The sequence below is a fragment of the Micropterus salmoides genome, unplaced genomic scaffold (genome assembly GCF_014851395.1).
Source record: "Micropterus salmoides isolate LMB-PRFRI ecotype aquatic unplaced genomic scaffold, ASM1485139v1 Ms_hic_scaffold_5, whole genome shotgun sequence".
Lineage (NCBI taxonomy): Eukaryota > Metazoa > Chordata > Actinopteri > Centrarchiformes > Centrarchidae > Micropterus > Micropterus salmoides.
This window is the reverse complement of record NW_024044237.1, coordinates 34,501,600-34,527,433: the sequence shown is the minus strand read 5'-3', so window position 1 is coordinate 34,527,433 and position 25,834 is coordinate 34,501,600. Positions and strand designations below refer to the sequence as shown.

Here is a 25,834-nt window from a genome sequence, read left to right as displayed (position 1 = left end):
ATGTCTTTTCCTAAACCTAACAAAGTACTTTTTTTTATGCCAAAACCTAATCAAACTGCATATGTACCACATATTAAAAAGACATACTGGTATAATAATAATAATAATAATAATAATAATAGGTATTTTATGCCCTGAGATGTTTTGGACTGAGAGACACATACAGGTAAAATTAATACGTGTCCTCGTTGACAGAAAATCTTTAGTACTTGCTGTCTTATTAAAGTCAAACTGTATTATGGTTCATTTAAAGTAAAGCATGATTATAGTATGAGTGTGATTCAGTGGGGTCAGAGAGCATTTCACACAATCTACTAACAAGCTAACAACAATAGTCCATCCTGTTTGTTGTTAACAGCATGTTAGTCATTTTTTACTACAGAGTCACCATCCTAGCGTCACGTTACCAAATAAAAACTGACACCGCTGCTAATTTGGGTTATGAGTAGGTTAAAAAAAATGAAAAGTAAAGTTTGCATGTTCCTTGCTAAACTGGCTTCAAACTAAAAATAAAAGTAAAGTAAAGCACACAAGTTGTGTGTGTTGTGTGTGTGTGTAGCATCTTAAGATAGCAGCTAACTAACAGCAAATATAAAAGGGCCTCCACTAGAAACATTTTTACTACTCGGTTTTCTTCATTACAACAGTGTCAACACGCTGATGTCGTAGTAATAATACATTATAGCTTAATGTCTGAGTTAGAGTGTAACAAGTAAAGTTACACCAACGCTATTGAGTTGAAAGTCAGTAGCCATCATGGAAGCCACACAGTTTTATTTCTAAGATTTCAGTATTTCTAAATAACAATGATAAAAACACGCTAACAAGAGTTGTACATTTGGCTGCAGCTAGATTATTATTATTATTATTATTATTGTGTTAACTGGCTTCAAACACATCAAAAATAAAAAAAGCAAAAAACACATTAATCTGTGTTGTGTTTAGACTCTCTGTGGTGATGTAGCATCATTTACACCTTTTAGCCACAACAATAATGTTAATGAAGCCTTCGCTAATAAGTTTTAGTGTTTCTATATATAAAAAAAAAAAGCAGCAGAGGTGTAAGACTGTCAACACGCTGAACCATGACGTTCAAATGTGAAGCTGGAAACACTTAGTATGTGTGTTGTGTAGCATCATTAGCATCTCCTGGCTAAGTGTGCTGCCGTTCCCATAACCTGTTCAGGCTGTTCCTGTAAATGATGAACAGGGAAAGACATGAAAAAAATCAACACGCTAACACGCCGATGACATGCTGACAAAATGCTTACTGCTGGAGACAGAGGGAGTGTATTGTGTTAGCGCACTCCCTGCTAGCCTCCCTCTGTGGATCTATAAGTGGAGCTGATGGAAGGTTGGACTCGGCATGATTTACATAATTGGGATGTTAATTCGTTAAGCCCTGGGAGTTGATTATGTTGCATATTGATTGTGTTGTGCTGCTGTGAGGTCACACACCTCTTTAACGGAGGTATAGCCTACGCAGCGCAGGGAATTGTGGGAGTCTGATTAAAAATACGACGTTAACATTCCTGCTGACACACTGTGCAGAGTGTGTGTGTGTGTGTGTGTGTAATAACCACATGTGTGTCTGCTGATGGATGGAGGAGGTGAATGGAGGAGTAGACGGAGGGGGAAACTCCACCTGGTCTTACCGTTCTCCGGGTGCTCCATCTCGCCGATGCTGCCATCAGGCGTGGTGCGCTCGTAGTGGTCCTCCGGGAGCGCCAGCGGCCCGATCCGCGGCCCTGACGACGACTTGGAGCTGGGCGTCTCCGACTCCTCCAGGCCGCTGTCGTAGTAGCTGTGCTGGGACGCGTCCTGCAGGTCCTGCGCCTGATTGGCCGTGGAGAAGGTCACTCGGCGGTGGGGGAGCTGTGATTGGCAGATAGAGAGACGAAGGGGGCAGGATTAGGTAAGTTTTTCGAGCATTAAAAGCCGGTAATGACACTTTAAGTTAAAATTAACATAATATGAGGTGGTTTTGTTAGAAATCACTTTCAGTTTGATGCAGATGAAGCAGTTTAAATGATTAAAGACATCAAGTAGAAGCCCGGCTATAAAAATAACTTCAAAGAAGTCATTTAGACACAGCGACTGGATCACTTTCCAAAAACTTTCATTGCTTTGCACTCTGTTCTCAAACTCACTGATTTGATTTTTTCACTTTAATTTTTACTCGTCAAACCACAAGAATCAGTCAACTTTCATCTCATCATCACAGATCTCATTTCATCCCATCACTGCTTTCATGTCATCTTTCATTTTACATCATATGATTATCTCATCTCGTCTCTTGGTTTTATTTAAAAACCAGCCAGACGTCGACGTTAACGTCCGTGTCTGACCGACACTAAATGCAGCCTCACGGCCACAAATCTTAATCATAACGATGAAATGGGTCTTTATAAGAACAACTGATGGGCTAAAACATTTGGACTGCTCCCCACCACTGTAAAGTAAAAGCTGTCTTTACTGTAGCTTCACACGAGGTTTCTCCACAAGCCAGTTTGTCATTGCAACTGCAGAAAAAACACCTAAAATAATTATAAAAACATCAGAACAAAACATTACAAGTGTGTAGCTGCATGAAAACTTGCAATTTAAGCTCTTAAGACGAGACCCCACAATCCCAAATGATGATTTAGCAACTATTATTACTGTACTTTCATAAAATGTACAAAACAATCTTGAACAATATATATCAATATTATTTTTTGTCTATTTTACACCAAGTTCCTCAACTTCAGATCGTAAAAATTTCATCTGTGTTAGTCCTTTTAAGACTGTCTGTAGTGAATCTTACATAATTTGAAAGTTGTTTTCAAGTCATATTTCTGGCCCTTCAAAGCAGTTAGAGCGTCACACACTGTTTTTTTGAATATCTTTTATCGTTCTCATTTTATGTGGCATTTTATCTGTGAAATAGTGGGAAAAAAGGGGCGTCACACATTTGACTGGTCTATTTTCAGTAAATTAGATATGCAAATCAATGCATATGTAATTAATTTTATACATTACATACAAATTTTATTGATTTTTTTTAATGCTACTATTATGTATACTTATGATTTTCATTCTGAAAAGACAGTTTAGAAAAAAAAAGCCTTTTTGACTGTGGTGTCATAACTTCACTCTATTTATACATACGTTTATATTAGATATGAACATACGTATTAATACAAAGAACCACCACATTAAGTACTTTTTCATTATATTTAAGTTTTAAAATAAGGGGCTCCCCGGTGCCCGAGGGTTAAAGGGCCAAAACATGAATTGCAAGGTCGCCGGTTCACGTCTCCACTTTTTTCTTGGTCATAAAATGCCCCAAAATAATAAAAAAATAAACTCTAGAAAGTCACTAGAGGATCTCAACCGAGTTTTAAAACGTGGGATACCACAGACGTAACGTTTTAATATTTTAATCCTAAGAATGCACACACCCGGTTCAGTCCGGACGCAGGACCACACACTCTGCGTTTACACTAAACGGTTTCAGAGTGGCGGTGCTGGTGGACTTGGGATCCCACATAATCTCGCGTGATCAAACGTGACTTCAGACAGAAACAAACATGGAGGCAGACTGTCGTCGTCAGCTGGTTGACCTTGTTTGTTGCTGTGTTTTGCACAGAACAACAAAAAGAAGAGAATCAATCTGTGGACGGAGGCGATTAACGGAAAATAGGTGTGAAAAAACATTTTCGTTAAGCGAAAGAAAAAGAAAACGATAACTGAAACTGTATCGTCTGTTTGCAATACTAACTAGTATAAACTAAAGTTAGAGAGTAAATGTCTTTAGTAATTGTCAATTTATTTTCATATTTAAGGTGGATATGAAATCTATCTTCCAAATTTCTAAGCTGTGCCGGTTTTTAGTCCACGGCCCTCGCCTGGCATCATGGCGCCGAAAGTCTGGAGAAATCGGGAGAGTCCCAAAGACCAAAACTAATAATTAAAGAAAATAAACTGAAATTTAAAACAAAAATTCTTCATGCAATAAAAATAAAAACTACTAATTAAAATGGAAAACTTTAAAAGCCTTGCTGTGGATCAACTCGAGGCTGAGGCGTTTTACAGCGCGAGCAGATCCCCAACACGCTGGTGACGCTTCCCTGTCAGCTCGCTCTCATTGGCTGTTACGGGTTTCTTATCGGAGGCTCCCTGACGTTTGATATTGAGCCTCTGATCAGATTCTGCCCGTAAACGCCTCACACTACAGAATCATTTGGACTGATAATCTGCCCCAACCGGCCTCGGGAACGCGTCTGTGACTGTCAGGAGGGCGAATGGGACCCTAAATATAAGTCCAATCATCCTGTAGCGTGCGGCCAGCGTCGGTTATATGTTTTTGTATGTTTCTGTTATGAAGCACATTGTTTTAATAAAAGCAGCAGGCTGAACACATTTACTTTACTGCTCCATTTACTCTGCATTTCTGGGGGTGGAAGGTAGCTGTCTGACACGTGTGTTTGATGGTTTTGTAATTAAAATACAATTAGCCTCCCTATAGCGCTGCAGGGACGCCACACACACACACACACACACACACACACACACACACACACACAGCGCAAATACAGTGAGTGCTGCCAAACAAACTGTGTCCTAATTCAAAAAGGCACACAGTGTGCGGTCAAACATTTCAATTACACACACATTCCCTCTCTCTCTCCAACCTGACCGGACCGTGCTGATAAAGAGCAGCATCCCTGGCTCGGCAGATACTCCGTCACCATGGCAACTAGGCGCCGTCAGGACCCTGAACCAGCAGAACCAGCAGATCGACGCTCATCACACAGAAACAGCCCGGGTTTAATGCCTTTATCTAGGGGGTTCTGGCTCTAAAACAAAAAGTATTTCTTGTGCCGGGACTCAAACCCGCAACCAGCAACGAGGCCGCATGGTAATACGTACAGGCTCCGCTGACCATTACAGTTAAATATTTAAAATACAATTTACACTCTACAGCTGCTGCATGGTGACGGCTCGCCATACGTTTTAAACGGATTAAAAACATATCTGTAGTTGTGCAGCGTGCCGGTGGGAAAAAAACAGCCTGAATTAATGTCAGAGTCATGGAAAACGTACAAAATTGAAACCACACTGGAGCTGTCCTTTCAACTGTGTGGACACAATGTGCTGGTGACGCATCAAAAGCCCAGATCCCTGGTGCTTCCAGCGACAGGCTCCTCTCCAGGTAAACACATTCAGATGTTCAGCTGGACTCGCAGCAGACTCACTCTTCCTGTCTTTATTCTCAGTTCAGAGAGGTCACCATTTGTTTTTGTTTTTTTGTGTATCGGGATAAAACCAGAGGTATTGTGTAACGCAAGCAAGTGTTTTAACCCATTAACTGTCATTTGTATGTTTTTCTTTCACCACATCTGTGTTTGCTCACTCTGCGGCTCCTGGGTGGGATTTTCCCACCATCACTGTCCACAGCACATTCACATTTTCCAGATTTCAGAGCTCCTCGCCAGCACGTGAAGGCAAGATTAACTCTCCAACCGCATTATCACATAATAATTAGGTAACTCGCAAAACTAGAATTTCATCAGGCCAACTGCTTCACTCACTCCCCTGGATCATCCTTTCAGTTTAAAATCTAAGAGACCTATGAAGCTCACACCTTTGATACCAGTCACTAATCACCATCTCTTGAATCAATTTAATCAATCAATTTTTGCATGTATAGGGCTCCACGGTCAAGTTAGCAATAAGAAATATGTCCGGTAGGTTTTTCAAAATAAAACTAGTGAAGCGTAATTTGGTTAGGTTTAGGCAACAAAAATACTCTGTTAGTTTTAGGAAAAGATCATGGTTTGGGTTAAAATAACCAGAGCCTGACTGATATGGGATTTTTAAATCCGATACCGATTTTTGATATTTGAGATTTTGAAAATCCGATAGCCGATATATCGGCCGATATTGTTTTTTTCACCCTTATTTTAAGAAACACATGACATAAACAAAGATTATCCCTAAAGTGTTGTCATGTTGAGACCATACCAAGATACCCTGAAATAATAACGCAGAATAAAAATAAACTTTTTTTAATTGTGATAAATAGTACTTTGAACAAAAGTACAACAATATATATCAAGGTTTTGATAAATAAGAGTCAAATAAAACTGCAGACAAAAATTTTAATATCTGATTTGTTATCAATTATAGAGTACAACTACTAATGAACATTAAAGTAAGTAGTGTATTGTGGGGGCCAACAGAAACTAAAAATTACAAAAATTTCCCATAATAATAATAATAATAATAATAATAATGATAAACAGGGCTCTCTGACATAAGCAAATTATACACACACACACACTTATTAGGCTTACCTTACATATAATCTGCCACAATGACTACTGTAATCATTTCTGACACGCCGACTGTAACTACAGACAAGCAGCTCGCAGATATATTTAGAATATGTCAAACGCTATAGTTTAATCGCTCATTAAAGTCAGCGCCCTTCCACTGAAAAACACGGCTTTGTGGCTAATTTAACCTCAGTCAGCGTTAGCTGCTGTAAGTTATGTTAAATAATATTTAGAAGTAATGAACTAGGGAGAAATGAGAGGACCGTTCACTAGAAGTGCAGCACGGTTTCAGAAGAAATCTACAATCACGTCTGTCAGCGTAACGTTAGCCTCCACCTACCCGCCTGCTCTAACATGAAACATCCTGCTGTGACCCGGGAGAGTGCAGTGAAAAACGGGAGTCTGGTATGAATGTTTTCCGCCAACAACTCACCGTGAACAGTGAGTGTGAGCGCTACCAGGAGTTGGGGAGCTCCTCACTGTAGCGCCGGTCAGCTGACGTTTTGTTCAACAGGCTGCAGCTCGCCCTCTGGTGGGCAAACTATGCAAACGCTCATGACCTGAGGGAAGGATCCGACTCTGTTTCTATATATAATAGTCATATATCAGCTGTTACAAACGCCGACGCTGATAAATCTGAAAGTTGCTTATATCAGCCGATAATATCTGCAAAACGATAAATCGGTTGGGCTCTAAAAATAACAACATAACTAATCTGACTAAAGTAACGTAACTAAAAAGAATCATTGTTGACTTCCTTTCACGTGGGTGAAAGTCCAGGTTCTGAACCACACATCCACCCTAACCACCTCCTTTTTTCAGACCTTTCTGTTATTCATACACCACACCTACTTTTAGCGTTCAAAAATGACGCTACAGGGCTTCCCAGTGCTTTACAAACTGACTCCAAAGGGCCTCGATTATGCGTCTATTTGAGACAACTTGGGAGCAAGTCATATAATCATAAAGTCGCTCCTGATTGAAATAAGATTCCCAGCAAACTTTGTTCAACAAAGTGTCGTGTCCGTGGACAAAAATAAAATGGTCCCTGTCAGACAGATGAAAACTTTACACGCTACGTGCGTCTTGTGTTAAAACGGTGCTGAAAAGTGAACGTTTGTTTAGATATCTACATCCCACATATCTGTTGTTTAACAGCATTCAGACGCCGATTTTTAAATGTACGACTGTACTGAAACTGAAGGTTGAAAAAGCAAAATGAAAAATGCTTGCTTTGGAAAATGTTTGGCTGTGAAGTAAAGCACATTTGATTGTTTTGAGCTGAAACACGCATGTTTAATTTAAAAGAAGACAGAAGTGGTTTTCAGTGTTGAACAGCCAGTTTCTCTTCCTCGCCGAATTCCCAACACAAATGAAACCGAACACATTCACAAAGAACAAACATTTCCGTTGCCAAATATTCAGATTGGTCCCTACCTGAGACCCTGCAGCGGCCTCACAGTTAAATGTGTGTGTTAGGAAAAGCAGCGTGGCAGTTTGTGTTATTAATAACCGCTTCCAGCCTCCTCTGCTCTGTTTGCTGGGTGAGCATTAGGAAATAAATCACATCTCTCTCTCTCTATATATATATTTATACACACATGAAGAGAGAAATGAATCGGATCAAATCGTCTCGATCCCTCTCTCGCCTGCCTGTCACCTCCAGCACACCCAAACACGCCACACACACACTCTGCAAAACCGCTGTTTCTTCTGCCCTTTTTGTACTTCAGCATGTGTGCGTTTCCTGGAAATAGAAGTGCCATCTCAGCAGGTTGCACCATGGGAAAGTAGAGCAGATCAGAGGGGAGGAATATAAAGACCAACCAACATGCAGAACAACCTCCACCTCAGCCTCCGCCCGCCCGCCCGCCATCTTGCGCCCGCGCAGGACGTCCTCTTGTTCTAAATCGCCGCCATGTGGAGGACAAAATGGCCACCACGTGCCTGACAGCACGGCCCCCTATTTCCTCTCTAATCTCACCCCCGAACTTTAAGAGAGGCGGCCAGACCCCGACAACGAGGAAGCCGCCTCCACCGCAGCAGAAGGTGATGCTTTAGACGTAAAAACCTGCCGACTGACGGCGTTCTTGGATCGAGAATCATTGATTTAGAAGATTCACTGTTACTTTCGGTGACGGATGGCGCCATTCAAAAGCCGGAGAAAGAAAGAAAGCCAAGAGGCACGAGGGTTCAAGCTTGGGTGAATGGTCTGTCTGGAAAATTTGAATAATGTTATAAAATCTACCATGAAGCCAAGTGTGCAAATGTTTTTTGATCCGGTGCCCCTGTGCTTATAGTTTGGTCAAGTTAATACACAGATTTTTGTAGTTTGAAGCGATTCCAAAAATGTGTTATGCATTAAAGCTGTTAATATTCAGTGTTTCAAGCCTTTAAACATATATAATGGACATGAGTGTGTTTATTTAACAAGCTTTAATGGCGATGAAGTCGGTACATTAAGGATTCAAGGCAAAATAGCTCATCACGGCCTCACAGCAAACTGTTAATGCTGCACTTTGACTAAAGTTTCTGATCATTCCTCCGCCGAAAGAATATTCAGCCATCTGCAGGCAAAATGCACGTATGCACTTTTATGTAAAACGAGGCGGCATGATGAACTATTTTTCCTTGAATCCATATTAACTGACCTTCATTATCATTGCTGAGGGAAACTCTGAGGCCATGAATATGCGGAAGACTCATCATGCAGAAAGGCAGAATTAAAGAGGCTTTAAATGGAGCACAATACAGAGTTTATACAAGATGGCTGCAGAATGGAAGCAGCATATAATCTGTGAATCTGTCAGCGACTAAAATTAACCCCGAAAGAAACAAAAGGATGATTTCTTTTGCATTTTTCACAAACATGTGGAGATAAAGAAGAGGGAGGAGGCAACATCGCTTTGACTTCATACGCAGAAAACACCGACTTTATTTATTTTCTTATGAAAATGAAATGAGAAGCTGAAGCTACATTTATTCGTGTGACATTTTGCTTTAGTTCTTTTGGGGTCGTAGCTGGTGTAAGACCAATAAGAAGTATATGGAGGAGCAGGAAGAGGATGGGGAGGAAGACAGTGATGTAAGAAGAGTAATAAGAGCAGCAGCAGGAGGAGGAAGAGGAGGAGGAGGAGGAGGTTAAGACAAAAGAGCCAGAGGAAGAAGGAGTGGGAAGAAGAAGGGAGTGAGGTACAAATAGAGGGAGGAGTAGGAGGGAGAGGAGGACAGTAACTGTTATAAAACAGGGAGCAAAAAAGCAGGAAAAGGAGGAGGAGGAAGAAAAAAGGAGCGGCAAGTGGACTTAAAGGCCAAAACGTAAATGCTGCTCCTCATCCTCCTGCAGGAGGCTATAGAGGAAGCGGAGGAGGCAGTCAAGCTGTGGGTTCAGACAGATGAGAAGGCCAGGCCTCCTCCTCCTGCTGCTGCTCCTCATCCTCCTGCAGGAGTAGGTGGTGGTGGTGGAGGTAGGGAAAAGGGTAAGAAGAAGTGAGCTGCAGATAGAGGGACGAGTAGGAGTGAGGAGTAGGACGGAGTAGAGGACATTTTTTTTTTTAAAAAAAGGAGCACAAGAAGCAGGAAAATGAGGAGAAGGAAGACAGTGGAGGAAGAAAAAGGAGTGGCAAGAGGACTTAAAGAGGAAGAAGGCCAAAACGTAAATGCTGCAGGAGGCTATAGAGGAAGGGGAGGAGGCAGTCAGCTGTGGGTTCAGACAGATGAGAAGGCCAGGCCTCCTCCTCATGCTGCTGCTGCTCCTCCTCCTCCTGCAGGAGGAGGCGCGTTTACAGGCCCACATTGTTCAGAGATGATTAAAAACCAGCGAGAGGAGAAACGCACGACGCCTCGCTGGCTGTTTGTCAGCCGAGACACGGAGAAGGAGATAACTGAGAGTGTGTGTGTGTGTGTGTGAGATCCTCATTACCTCCCTCTGTGGGAGATAAGAGTGTGTGAGGCTGCATTGTGCATGCTTATAAAAGTATGTCCTTATCAAGTATGCATGCGCACACACACACACACTCTCAAACCAACACACACTCGCTCACACACACTCTCAAACCAACACACACTCGCTCACACACACACACTCTCGGCCCACGTGAAGAGCGGCTGCCAGCGATAATTCGACACAACTGTGGTGAATCCAAGTGGAGAATGAATGAGGAGTGGAAAAATAGATGGAGGGAGAGAGAGAGCGAGAGAGAGAGAGACACTAAAGAGCACCTGGACAAAGGATGGAGGAGAGAGAGTGAACAAGATGGAGCGGGTGGAAAGAGAAATGTGTGTGTTATCATCCAGTGATAAAAACAGAAAACACTGCCCTGCAGCGAAAACAGCACTCCCCCCTTTCTCTCTCTCTACCTTTCTTTTCCCAAACAACTCTTGACTTCTCTCTCTCTCTCTCTCTCTCGTTCCTTTAGTCTCTCTCTCTCTTTCTCTCTGAGAGTGGAGGTTGTGAGTACGATGCTGCAGGCAGTGATTGGCTCTCTGGGACAAACAGTCTGCTGTACTGACTTGAGCAGGTGTGTATGTATGTATATATATATATATATATTATATAGAATACTCTCTCGAACAGAACATCTGCCTGCAGCTGCTGTTCGTCCTGAAACTAAAAGATTTAAGCAGGTTTTATTTCCAACCTCGCCTCGTCGTGTTCTTTGAGCAAGGCAGCGAAATAAGTGAAATCTTCATATAATGATATTTAAGATAATAACGTGCCTCCTACGTTTTACCATTTGCTGATACAGTTCATGTTTTCTCTCTTTACCAAACTACGTAGTAAGTAGCCTACTTTTCAGGACACGTACTAAGAACAACAACAAAACTGTAGAGGAAACTATTAATATCTAAACTATTGATTGTGAACATCAGTGTGAGCCTTTTAGAATAAAAAATACATAATATACCTTATATGGCTATAAGTATTTGGGCATCCTGTACTCTTTTGATGCGCCTTTATTTGAAGGATATTAGACAATAGAGCGCCCTCCCCTTCAGGTGGACCACCATAGGACCTTACTTCGTAAAAAATATGTACGGTAGTCAATGGCAAGAGAATTTTTTGATCCCGTTTCAGTTATGCTGATGACGATGGTCAATTTAAAATGTATTTAAAAGTCAAGAAAGTCGCAGTTTGATGTAAAACTGTTGAAGTATAAGACCGTGAAAATACATAATTACAAAGACCACAAACCCAAAAGTCGCGTATGTGTCATCGTAACTTTTTCTCTCAGTGACTGAAGCTAATAACATCAAAGAACCTAAATGAGAGGGTGATGAAAGGATTAAGTCGTGGAACATTGCTAAGCTTACCAAGCTAGCAGCAACCAAGCAATAACCGTAAGCTGGTTAACATGTTGGCGGCGTATACTGTGTGAGACGAGAGATGTTGTTCATTGAACGGTTTTCAGACAAAGCGACACGTAACTTTACTGATTTACGTCAAACTGCAACTTTCTTGACGGGCAAAATTATCTTTTGAATTTAAAAACATCGAATGTGTAATTCAGGGCACAGTTCAAACAGGATCAAAAGATAAGTCGTCTCTCGCCGTCGACTACCGTACACGTTTTTCCCAAATTAAAGGTCCCAGGGGCCGGATGCGGAGGGCGAGCGACTTAGGCTCTCAGTAGCGTGCTTCCAGTTTGTCTCTTTGCTGTTTCAACGCCCAGTGCACAAAGCCAGCTCCATATAGAAATTGTTTCACCAGGGGCTGCCTTATCGCCATCACCTGATTCTCAAATAAAATAATCGAAACACTTCCTCCTCCGCTGTATCTGACCAATAAAATGCTAAAAGCTCAGACTGATACGGAGTTTGATTACTGATAATGGACACTGATCAGAGAGCAGCAGGAAGCGGCGAAGCGTCATGCAAACAGCAGCTCTGTGTTTTCTATGTAAAGTTTCCACATAGAAACCCAATGAAGACGCTGCAGCAGGGAAATGAGCTCCCATCAGAGCCCAGACAGACTGAACCTACTATGCAAAACACGTCCTCCTACTCTGCTCTGTGCTGGACTGTTACAGCACAGAGCCATCGTCAGCCCGCGATTATCAGCTAGTGGTCTGTCTGTGACATCTGTGTGCACATGATGGACTGTGATGTGCTTTACCTGCCTACAATGATCACTGGAAAGACATCCCTTATAAATGTGCTTTTACCTCCAACTCTCTGAAGACGCTAATAATTACGCTCTACCTGCATGTGACTGTTAGAGCTGGTGTTTGTGTATTGAATGTATTTTGCACTGAGGCACATTTGCATAAAAAGGGTCCAATTTTATGCATTTTACCTCATTTAAATATGTGCAAATAGTACTAAAGCACAAAGATGCTATTTTCTTGGCAGCACAGTTAGAGGGGCATTTCACTCTTTGCGGGTGCTTTGACAATTATGGTTTCTTTTTGTCTTATTTGTGCAGGTTTAGTGGCTCCAAACGCTGCACAATTCTTCTGAGAATTCGCCCCGACTGACTGGCTTTAATATTTTGTGTGTCTCTATTTTAAAGCTGGGGTAGGTAACGTTGGAGAAACCAGCAAGAGACAGCAAGATTTTGAAAATGCCTTGCTCCAAAGCCAAATCCCCTTAAACAGAGTGCACGGGGAGAGAGTGCACATGAAGCAGGCAGGTAAGATAAGATGTCCCAATCACTTTTTTAAAGCATAATTTGTTAATAAAACGTTCTAAAAAAATAGCTTGCAGTCTAAATGCCTGTAGAAAGTTTTATTTGCACATTAGAAAACATGCAATCCACTTAAAATATAGAAGAAACAAACGTGCATTGTCCAAAAAAAAGTAAGCTAACTGCTGATTATAAAAATGACCCAAAAACATGCAGCACCAATCAGTAACTTTAACAACTTCTTGACGCAGTTTCGTTTTTGGCCAAGTTTTACATTCCCTCCCTTTGAACATGACAAAAGAGGAGGGAAGATTAAATCATGCCTACATGTGTGATCTGAAAGCAGCACAGAATGACCGACAGATGACTACATATTTTATTTATATATTTTGAAATGTCACGTGCTACCTGAATTCTGTGTTTCCTTTTATTTACATAAGCAAAAACATTTTCACCATAAAATGATGCAGAAACGTCCACCAGAATGCAGGAAATGAAGGATATCTTCAAAACACTGTTTAAAGGATATTTTCGTCTCGTTCTCGTGAACCTAATATCGTGACGTCTCGCGAGCCAAGTGTCTCTTCACACATCTAATCTTAGCCACTATGTCCCCACCACTTTTCAACACCAAGTGACTCCCCATAGGGGAAATTCCGATGCAATAAAAGAATCAGTAACATTCTGTGTAGATACGTATAAATATATATACTCTGTATACACACTATGATCAATATACAATTAACATTCTAGGTAAGTACGTAGACATGCAGGTAGGCCAGCCAGTCAGTTCTTTAATTGCAAGGTTTGGCCCCTTTGTCAAATTGGCACCTCCTGCTGCCACAAATACTCACTACAGCACCAAATGTGGTAGACCCCAACAAATGCATCATCTCCTCCTGTTTGCTTGATTTAAAAACCACAGGTAGCAGCTGTTTTAGTAAATTACTGATCTTTTTGAACATCAATATCCTATTTCTTCAGTAGGAACCAATGGGCTTGGAGCTGAGAGACAGTAAATGTGGCCGTACAAATACCACAAACACTACATTCATGTGCTGCTGCTGCTCACTGCATCCATCCTTCCCTTCTGCGTCTTTGTCTAACAGAAACAAGCTGTATCACTGCATCTGTCACTCAGCATCACCCTGCCACACACACACACAGATGAAACAGGTCAGCTGAGTCTCTCATCTGGTTCCCAGAGTTTAGTCGTACGCCTGCATTCCTCTGCCCTGCAGGTGTGTGTGTGTGTGTGTTATCACTGAGCCAGTAAATCTAGTGTTATATTAGGAGAGCACATGGAGCCATAACTCTGGAGCACACTCACCTCCAGCATCGCACTCACACACACACACAAGCCATGTCCTCCGGTAAACTACAGTGTTGTCGAGAAGGGAGCCAGACGTGTGTGTGTGTTTGTGTGTTGCGTTCAAAGCTGACAGTGACAGAGACACTGACGCAGCAATCAAATGAACTTGGGGGCGTCGCTCGCGCACACACACACACACACAGATCAGAGAAACAAACTTGAATAAATTTTCTTCTTCGGCTTGTATTTTTCAATTTGCTGCCTCGCTGCTCTCTCACGCGGCGCTCAAACCCACTGACAACAGTGAACGCAGCGTTGACGGCTGACGGCCGGACAGGAACCCCCCCCCCCCCCCCCAAACTGACCCACAGTGTCGCATTGTGCACGGTTGCTGTATTTTTTGTACGTATGAGCATTTATGACTTGCTGATGTATTTGAACTGTCACTCATATAACAAACAAAAGTGTAAGGAAGCAGAAGCACTGACATGAGGAGGAGATTCAAGTGTCCTGGTCTGAAAAGTGAAGTGCTCTCTGACAGCCAGCAGGGGGCGACTCCACCAGCTGCAGAAAGAAGTGTGATTATAGAAGTCTCTAAGAAAATGTTTCTACTTGTCAGCTGATTTATTCCCTCAGTAAACACTTTCCTGATGAGTTTCTGGTCTCAGTCTCTAGTTTCAAGTCTTCTTCAACACAGCATGATGTTCATTTAGTAACTTATGGTCCCATTTAGAGGAACAGAGACCACAAAGCAGCTGGTTTTTGTTAGCCGAAAGTTAATATCACAGTCAACGTGAATTACGTAGGTACCTTGCTAAACAAGCTAGCTTGCGCCAACCTCTCGCCCAAATGTGGTCACGTCTGTTTCCAGAAAATCTAAATGGCGACGACAAAAATGCCAAACTTGAGGCTTTAAAACTGTAGTCCACAAATCAGCGGGTGACGTCCTTTATACCGTCTATGGTGTTTGCACAACACTCGCAGTGCATGTGCGTAGTGACTGTAGAGTGAACCCTTCCTAACTCAATTACTGGAAACGGCGGACAAAACGGAGTCGAGTTCAAGCGAAGCCAAAAGGCAGTGCCTTTTTTTTTTGTGCCTAACACACACAAATATTTCCGCATCAAAATAGAGCAAATAAAGTTGTTCCAGCTACAAACCCCCGTGACTGCATGAAAACTACAACAAAACGTGGAGGCACAGACAAAATCAATTCATATAAATGCTGACATTCTTTATTTGTTAAAATCTAAATCCAGTCTGAAACATCATGTTGTGTCACATATGCTGTGTTACCAAAACAAATATTTCTGTGTGTGTGTGTTTCCAAACATATTTGTATGTACTTTAGTGTTTTTATGTAACAACATGTATTTGTATGTGTGTGTTTCCATGTTTCTGTATTTGTCTGTATATGCTTTGTTAGTTTTTACTAGATATTCTATGTATTTACACATTCCTAATATATCTGTATTGTATTAGACAGTATTTATATGTGCCAACTATGTGTGTTTTCGTACATTAACATGTATTTCTATTCAATTCTGATGCGTGCGTGTACATTTCCAGGTTTTGTTTATGTATTGTTATTTACAACAAAGTGCATTTCCCTAAGTTTCATAACGAGCAGGGTAAACTTCAGATTCAACTGAGGCAGAGAAAAACAGCAAAAAGTGGGATGAAGCGGTTTCCAGCTGACAGCTCTGGTATGTTAATCCCTAAAAACACCTCCCTTCCTCCTTCTCCTCCTCCTCCAGCAGTCAGGAATGCTGCAGCAGCTTATAATTGGCTCCAGGACGGAGCGAGGGAGGATGAAAGAATGAGAGAAAGGTGGAGTGATAAAAAAAGACAGAAGAAGGAGAGATGTGAGCGGGGAGATATGGTTTTGATTTGCTCGGCCGTCGTCCGGCTTCATCATAGAGACGAAATAACAAAAGCACAAAGACGCAGGAGAAACTATGATTTCCAGTTTTCTGTGTGAAGTTATGAATCTGCTGTGTAAATCTCTTTTCCCTCCTAATTTTATTTGGAAGATGTTTGATCATAACTACCCGGGGAAATTCAGGGGACGCCGTATCAACTTTTCAAAAATAACAGTTTCTGCAACAGAGCGGTGAAATCACAATTTTTCTGACATAATTGAATGAGCTGGAGAAAATGTTGGACATCTGGAACTTCTTGATAAGTGACTTGATGTAGAACTTTATTATATGAGAAAGAAATATTCCTTAATCAGCCTACAATTTTAGAAGGCTAATCTGTGGGTCAGGCATGTGGAACGTATAGATCGGACAATACATTTGCATGACGACACTGTGAAGAATTAAAGGGTAATTTAATAGTAAGTTCAGAAAGATTTGAAACCGTGCAGTAGCTGACGTGAGTCAGAGTTGCAGAGAGGAGTTTGTTGTGTCAGGAAATAAAGTCTTGCTTTGCGTAAACAACAAACTCCTCGTCTTCCTGCGACAACTCGCCTCTCACGAGATTTCACAGTGAGAATCCAGTTTCCTGTTAAAGACAAAGGGGGTCACCGGGGATCCTTTCCATGAGGTTGTCAGACACCTGGACTGTGTTTGAAATGGGCCAAACTTCTGTCTCAGAAGGTGTCTTAACAGGACAGCGAGGCATCGAGTGCTGTTCGAAACGTCTCGAGTGATCTCTTCCTGTCTCGTTAGATGCCTTGAAACTGTCCCCCCAGTAACGGCCGGTTTTGAAGACAGCATTGATCAAACCAGCGTGGCTGCGGCAGCTTACAAAACATGATCAAGATGGCGGACAAACAAGGTGAATTTGTAAACAAATACACTTTTTTTTATAAAGTTTTTAGCGGTTTTCTCGTTTCGATTTTTAGAAGTTAGTGAGAACTAAACACTGAACTATCATATTAGGTAACTGTAACTACCGTAAAACTTATTAATCTGATTAACAGCCCGGGCTTTTATTTGCTAAAAATCACTGTACTGACCCTGCCTACATTTGGGACAGGCCTTTAATTCCTCTCGCACAAAACTGAAATAGGCTGCTATGAAACGCTTTCTTTATTTCACATAGATATAAAATTATCCAATAATATCAAATACATGTTATTCATGTGATCTAGCTCTGACAAGACAGCTTGTGTGCTTTTATTTTGAAGGCAGCAACTTAACGAAAGCAACAACAGGGTGCAGAAGTGTGGCAGAAGTTAGCAGACAGAGAGCGATGGACTTCATGACAGGATTCATAACTTGGATTCATTTTTATGATTAGCTGTTTTGATCCTTTTGATCTGTGGACGCTTACAGACTGAAGGAATATAAATAATCACGGACACATTCAGACTTAACGAGCGCTTCAAATTTAACGGAAGTCAGCACTTTTTTGGTTTCTTTTCATCTCTTGTACCATGCTGGTTACGTTGGTAAACAATTAATATTTGTATTAACGATCTAAGCAGCTTAGAAGCAGCTAACGCGGGCGACCCGCGGGGTTTAAGAGGTTTTATACACCCAAAGAACTTCTATAAAAACCAGAACAGGCCAGGAAACAGGGATGGCGGATATTTTGGACTTGGCTATTAATTGAAGTTCTACGGTAAGTATGATTTCTGAGGCGTCTCTTACCCATTTGCCTTTTCAATAGCTAGTTAGCTAATGCTAAGGCTAGCGTCTCTACTGACAGCCAGAAGGGACGCAAGATGGCGTGCTGACGTCACACGTCGCCTTAAGTGTTGCCCTAGAAGGCTGCTCGAAACTGATGTTAACAGAGATGCCTTCATTCTAAAGTTATGCCTCTGAGGCAGCTGTCTATTACGGCAGCGAGGCAGCTTCAAACACAGCCCCGGTGTAACAGCCTGAGGCTCAGCCAGGTGTCTGACAACATCTTGGAAAGGACCCCTTCAAGTCACTGGCTACGAGTAACAAGTGTTGCTGAAGGAAGACGACGGTGGAAACGAGGGAGAGAAGTCAATATAGTCTTGCTCCCACGTTTCCACCAGCAGCTGCTGCACAGATTCCAAAACATTTTGTACCTACGGCACCGAAATTTAAAATGATCCTTCATGAAATGATGTTAAAAGTTGATAATGTACAAAAAAAATCTGAAGCACACAATGGATTTATTTACCCTACGTTACATTTTTGAGGATTTACATTTAAGAAAAAATGTTTTTAAAAACAACTACGGCGTCTTTATCGAGGTTGAGAGGAAGTAGTTTTTCTTGCCTAAACTTAATGGACCCTTAATCACAGTGGGTCCAGATCCTGACTAGGGATGCACCAAATGTTCAGAAACTGAAATTAATCCGCCCAAAATAGCAACAACAACAAAAAAAAAAAGCACTTTGTGTTCAGCCTAAAGACCGATTAAATTTTACCGTACACCTACGTTGACATGTCGGCAGTGTGGAAGCATTTTAAAATGTCAGAGAATGACCCAAAAGTCGCTGTTTGCAGACGCCGTTCTGCTGAATTGTCTCCCAGCACATCCGCTCCATCTGTGGCTGACTTCTTAGAAAAGAACCGCTTTGAGTGTTTCTGTCTCTCCTCTGTGAGAAGGAGATTAAGCTAGCCGCACCTACATTTGGAGTGCACGCGTATTCAAGCCTTTACGGTAAGTGAACCGGCCCAGAGCGAGCTGACAGGCAGGTTAGAGACTTTATCCTGTCAGTTTGTCTCTTTACAAAGACAAGTGTTGCAGTGTGAGAGTCCTACCTAAAGAGAGGCTGTGAAGTCTTCATGTTACGCCGGACGAGAACCACATACAACATTATTTATCAAACCGGGTCGTCCGGTTTTCAAAATATTATATTCACAGAAAGCATAAAACATATTACATGTGTACATTAAAAGTAAACTTTACGTAGCCGGACCCTCTCGGGCCTCGGACCCACCATAGTCTCTCCAAATCCTGTATGAAACAATGAGCAAAAAGCACATTTTAATAATAATAAGTTGTATTTTTATAGTGCCTTTCATGGGACCCAAGGACACTTTTTTTTTTTTTTTTTGACTGTTTAATTTATGAAATGTAAAAAAAAATAATTGGCAAATTAAATGCAAAAGAAAGTAAAAAAACGCTATTTGGGAATGTTTTTCATTATGTTCGGTTTCGCCCAATTCATTTCGGTAAATTAGTCTGGGAGACTTATTTGAGCTTTTTCCGCCACACGACCTCCTCGCCTTACTGCATCTCACGGTTTCTACCCTCAGCAATCATCCGGAGGGGATCATGAATATGTAGAGTAAGCTTCCTGGTGATCTGGACAGTATCCGTGGAGATATCTCCTCTGGACCAAAGTGATAGATGGACCACAGGACTTAGACGATCACGACTTTACCCAGGCCCTGGTTCACAAGAAAAATAATAATTGTGATTTAAACTTCACACACACATCCTAGCTGCTGGTTTAGAGATTATAAAGAAGCATTTTTTTTTTTTTTAAGAAGAAATTTTTAGTTTTCATATAAGTATTTGGTTTGAAGTTGTACTGCCAATCTTTCCGTCCAACCAAGAGCCAAAAATTTCATCAAATACTAGACGTTTTACACACACACACAGATGGAGTTTATCTGAGGCGGTTGGTATTCTAAGGCTGAGGTCAGGAGGAAGAGGAGGGTGGTGGTGGTGGTGGTGGTGGGTCTCAATATTTTTCTTCCTCGTCTTCACTTTCTCCTCTGCCCATCACACCCACACACACGCAAACTTCAAAAAGGATGACAGGGTTTTTCATCCATCTCCTGCGAATTTTGTTCCCAGACGGTGAGATTTAAAAGGCGAAGAGAGTGAAGAGAGTTCAGTGAACAGAAGACTCAATCAGTTGAACCTTTTTCATGAAAAGTGCTTCCACTCACACTCTGCTGCTTTGTGGATATGTGTGCGTGTGTGTTCAAGTTAAAGGTACAGCTACAACACACACTGCAGTTCAACCCTTGACCCCCTTCGCTAAACAATTGTAACTCTACAGCTGTACAGCCTTGAATCTACTTTCTCATTATTCCGCAGACGCACGACAATCATAAAAAGCTGTTAAAAATCCATGCTTTGTAATTTTACCATAAATAAAAGAAGAGGATGTAGCCGCCCTGATGTTACTCTTTGTGACTCAGGTTTGTTGACGACTCAAGTTTGGCATTTTAACAGGGCTGATAATTTTGTCTCGCGAACAGCAGACACCTAATACGCCCTTTTAACAGCGCTGGTTAAATTTACACAGTGCCGTGGGTACGAGTCTAAAGCCTCCCCTGCTTTCTGGTCTATTTTCCTCTAAAGGGACCATAATTTACTAAATGAACATCATGCTGTGTTGAAGAACACTTGAAACTAGCGACTGAGACCATAAACTCGTCAGGAAAGTGTTTACTGAGGTAATTATTCAGCTGACAAGTATCCAGAAGAGTCGCCCCCTGCTGGCCGTTCAGTAGTATGCAGGTTTAAGGGACTTCCATGTTCGCGTCAGTTTGCTGACCTGAAACTTCCCGCTTGGTTCCAAACCAGAAACAAAACCAGTCGCATGAACCTGATGGCCACTGATTTTGGAGAGAGGTCCTCAGGAACGTGTTTCAAGCGGGCAAGATGCTACCAGCCATGGTATCGGAATATCCGGCGAGATGCCGACAGCGGAAACATCTGATTAGACGTGAGTTGCAAGTTCGCTATGTCAACTTTTTAGGCAAAAGTTTTTCCATCTCATTAACGGTTTTTCAACAAATGCAAAAACCGAATTGAATTTTGAAGTTTCCATCAACCTTTTCTAACGCAATACTTCAAAATGAGCATTAAAAAATGATTGTGTGTTGAAGAAACTAGCGACTGAGACCATAAACTCATCAGTCATTATTCATAAGTGTTTACTGAGGGAATAAATCAGCTGAGAAGTAGTAACATTTTCTCATAGGCGTCTATACTATCGCGCATCTTTTTGCAACCACTGGAGTCGCCCCCTGCTGGCTGCTGCAGGTTTAAGGCACTTCTTGACTTCACTTTTCAGACTCAGGCGTTCTTGCTTGAATTTAACAGAACAGTTAGTTCAAGCTTAAGTCTGATCACAATTAAACTATTCGTCCAATACAACAGGAATGATTTATAGAGGTTAGAGGAGAAAAAGAGATCTCTGCTCATCTAGAACCAACAATGAAGAACCTTAAATCTCCAGAGATACTTTCTAGAAACCTGTCCTTCTTTTCAGACATCATTACCACATTTGAGTCTCAACCACTAACCTAATCTATAATAACACCTCAGAATTTATTTGTTTATTATATTTTCTTATGAATCTGTATCTGCAAAGTACCTAGTAACAAATGTTATCATATAAAAAAGTGTTGTAGTCAAGACCGCCCAGACCGAGACAAGACCAAGACTTTTAGGGGCTGAGACCAAGACCAGTTCCCCACATTACATACATGACGAGATCAAAGCTACTTCTCAAATTGATCTGAAAGATCCACATTCCCATTAAAAACACCCACACAAATACTAAGAGTTGAAATCAACGTAAGCGTCTTTAAAAAGGAAGTTTTTCCTTGCCTCTGAGTGCTGCTCTTGGTGGGAACTGTTGGGCTTCTGTAAATAGCATCACAGAGTACGGTCTAGACCTGCTCTTTTATGAAAAGCACTGTGAGATAACTGTTGTTGTGATTTGGCGCTATATAAATAAAATTGAATTGAAATTGAATTGAATATTCAACGCTCCTTTTCCACACGGGGAGCTGTGGCAGTCGTTAACAGGAACAACACATTTTTAATTAGGGTCATTGGTTGCATTTGAAGCAATACGTTTTGGTCTTGAAATAAAGTCCTCAATGTCCGAGTCCGAGACCAGACCAGACCATCAAAAAGTGGTCGAGACCGTTCTCAGCTACTACAACACTATCATATAAATGTAGAGTAGAAGTAGAAACTAGCAGAAAATGGAAATACTCAATTTTGAGGTACTTGTACATTACTCAAGTAGACGACTTGAGTACTTTCCACCTCTGATTTAGGGAGCTGCTAGTGGATAATGACCTTTACTGAAATCAGGCTTCCAGCTCAGTAACAAGCACTACTGTTTACACGTTCACTGTTATATAACACACTCTACACACACACAGTGATCTGGCAGCCTCACACGTTCGTTGTTCTGTAATATGTTCCCGTATTAAACTACATATTGGATGCATTAACAGATTTGGGATTAGTGGGAATAAGTGGATTAACTGTAGCATGTTTCTGTATGTTTCTATGAGTTCTTATTATAATAATATCAGCAGCAGCACTGGGGACAAATGCAACCTGTTTAGCATAATAACAACAACAGTATGTGATGTGTGTGTTTTTCTGAACGCGAATACACACTGAACACACAGTCAGTGATCCTATAATCTCGAGTTTCTCCTTCACTTCCATCTTCCACCTCTGCACGACCCGTTCCCCCTTCCCTCTCTCTCTCTCTCTCTCTCTCTCTCCCCCGTCTCCTTCTCCATACATGGAGGTTATAAATCACACCGACTCTCAGGACGTCTACAGCTCAGCTATTGTGAAATGTGTGTGTGTGTGCAGGTGTACATGAACGCCTGGGGGGAAGGGGGCGGGGGGGTTAGGGTTCATATGCATGAATGTTTTTCAATATATGTATGATGTGAATAGTAAAAATAGTCACAGCAGAGCAGCGAGGGGGGGTTGTTCAGGTCGGCTCGATTGTCTGGAAACAATGGAGGGAAGTAAAATGCAGACGGACCGCTGCAGCAGGTCGAGTGTTTGTGTTTCTGAGTGAGGAGCTTCTGCTGTGGGAATAAAAGACGTCTAAATAAGGACAAAGTTTAAACAGGAAGTAAAAACCTGCCGCCAACATTTCAGCAAAGAGGCCGCACGAATGACTAAACGGTCACGTCATTGTTTAATTGATGGAACAGACCCGGTGAGTTCTGATCCCATATTTATACATTCTGGCGTCACAGCTACCTCGGACGTGGTCACACCTTTTCATTTCATCAGTGGATGAAGTGTTAACAAAAATAGACCCTCTAAATATGTTTCCAGCTCTTTAGAAATACAACGAAAAAATAGAAATGACTGCATTTAGCTTTGTGGATTAACATGATTGTATTTCACCGTCTGACCCTCTCTGGTGTTAGTATTTTAAAGTGTGTTGAGTGGGAGGATAGGGATGCTGAGGTTTTGTGTGTTCACATGCGATATTTGCATGTTTTCTGTGATATAATGATTTTAATGCAGTAAATATTATCTTTAAAGCCAACTTCAGTAAAAGTACACAGCTTCTTCTTGTTTTGTTTTTTTAACATACACCCTGTTGGCCATATCCAGTATTATTTGCAGCTAACTGCTAGCAGAAGTTCAGTTAGCTTGCTCCAGGTGGTTTGTCTTTCTGTCTGTCTGTGTTGGCCGGTGGACCGGTGGCATGTTAGCCGGTTAGCCGTTGGGCTTTACAGAAACAGACGTCTCTACAGGAACGAGGTGGACACTCGCCAGAGTTCATTAGCATCCAGTCTGGATTAGCCGCTAGCTTGCCAAGACCGTTGCAGCTAGCCAAGAGAGACAACAAGCCCATAGGGAATGACTGGACGGGCTAATGCTAACGCTAAGGCCAAGTCTAATCAGCAGCAGACAGGAGGAGAGACAGAGAGGAAGATGGCAAGTGGACAGCAGCAGTTGCTCCTGAATTACAATGAAGGGACAGAAACACAGTTTTATAAAGTCAATAAAAGTACAGTACATACTGGAAAAGAACAAAAATACAACGTAGAGTAAAAGCTAAAGCCAACAAACTAAAACAAAGATTTGTGCTGCAGGACACCTGAAGATGGAGAAGGAGTAATGTGATGTACATTATTGTATTATCTGTATTGCCCGTTTCTTGACCCGTCAACAGAGCAAAGTGAGACGCTGTAAAACTTTAAAGGTAGACTAAGATTGAGTGATCACATTCCAGAAACATTACTACTACTTTTTACAAGTAAGAGTTTGCTTTGGTGATAAGGTGCTACACGTAGACAAACATGCAAGTCAACATAAATAAATGTAAAATATATATATGTATATATATATGAATATGGAATAAACAGATGCAGGTTATAAAAGAATGATAGAAAGAATAATGTGCATTACTCCAGGTTTGTGCAGTGCAGAAATATTACAGGGGGAGAGGTTTTATATTTATATCAATATAGAAATTGAAAAAATAACATATGTGCAATATGCCAGTTTGTGTAGTGATATGCAAAATATTTACAAATTGTTCTCTTACTATTGTAATGAAAAACTTTGCTCTGAAGCTCATTCTGAGGATGTTCTGTAAATAGTTTTCTAATAAATATAGCAAGTTCTTTCTGATCAACCCATACCAATTTCAGGCCACGTCTGGGCCTATTCCCAGTACGGATACGGATAATTTAATTTGTTCAACAGATAAAGATAGTAGTGTACTCGCTCATTCCTGGTTTTTGGGTGTCGCACCTTGTTTTGCTTATAAACATTCGGGCACCCTGAAAGGGTCAAAAGATAAATCTGTGGACCGCAGCTTTATTAACTGGGAAAAAACAATGTTCTGTATTTCTGTAACACAAAATGTTGTTTATTTTTGCAGACTTTTCTGTAATTGTGCTTTTTTTTTCTCCTTGTTAAACTCTGAGACTCTCAGAGATCATTAATGCCAACAGTAGTGCCCTACTACTTTATGCCATACAGATAGTAGTAATGTGTTTTTCTACACTAAATAAAAGGGTTATGATTGCAGTAAAAACATCAAGGAGAATTCAGGTAGTTATCAACCGTGGAACAACTTAACACAAACCAACCTACCTAACACTGAGGTTTCCAGGTTTGTTAGGTTTGTTATGTACAGAGACCAAAACCACCAACCACATCCAGCACCTTACTTTACTTTCTGTGCAGATCAGACAAAGGAGCTTTAGAGGAAATAAGTGCACTAAGGGCACAAATTAGTGATCACCTCCCAGGCTCTGCAGCACACCGCTGCACACTGCTGATGAGGCTGCACGTCGTCCTCCGCACGTGCACACATGCAGAATAACGCGTGTAGAAACGGACTGGGACCTGCACTGTACTTTGAACGCCCTACGAAACACTGATGAACGCCAGCACAACAACCACCTCCAACCTGCACACCATCTCTCTCGCTCTGTGCGTCAGTCAGCTCACCTTTGACACACTAAGCAGGTATGAAATGAGGTCACACACACACGAAGCTCCTTCCTGTTCCCTCTCACTGTGTTATCAGAGTCCAGCACAGCGAGCAGCAAACAGGGAAGTTTTAGATCCTTTACTTTAAATAAAGTACTTACACCACGCTGTAAATAAATACTCCTCTACAAGTAATAGCTCTGCATTTAATACCTCACTTAAGTAAAAGTATGTATCAGCAAAATGTACTCAAAGTTTCCAAAGTTGCAGTAAAATATTCAGAGTTCAGGATTATATCTGATGTTTCTGGTTTAATATTGCTTTTACTTAACATTCAACCTAAGTCCTTCGAGGCAAGTCAGGCCACTCGGCAGCCATCTTGGTAACGCAACAGGACCAGGCCTCTCTCTGAATGAACGAGGAGAGAGCCAGAACTGCACTTTCACTGGTCAC

At 41.5% G+C, this 25,834-nt stretch overlaps 1 protein-coding gene across 3 annotated transcripts in view; it reads right to left on the bottom strand.

Annotated features, from left to right (window-relative positions):
* pcdh1b (protocadherin 1b) overlaps positions 1–25,834 on the bottom strand; it is a 240,338-nt gene that overhangs the window by 112,838 nt on the left and 101,666 nt on the right. For 2 of the 3 annotated variants that reach the window (XM_038699688.1, XM_038699689.1), the window contains exon 4: positions 1,656–1,875. In XM_038699688.1, the coding sequence (XP_038555616.1) occupies positions 1,656–1,875 (220 nt within the window). Of the gene's footprint in view, positions 1–1,167; positions 1,194–1,655; positions 1,876–25,834 lie in introns of those variants that run through there. The other variant, XM_038699690.1, reaches the window with a different exon arrangement.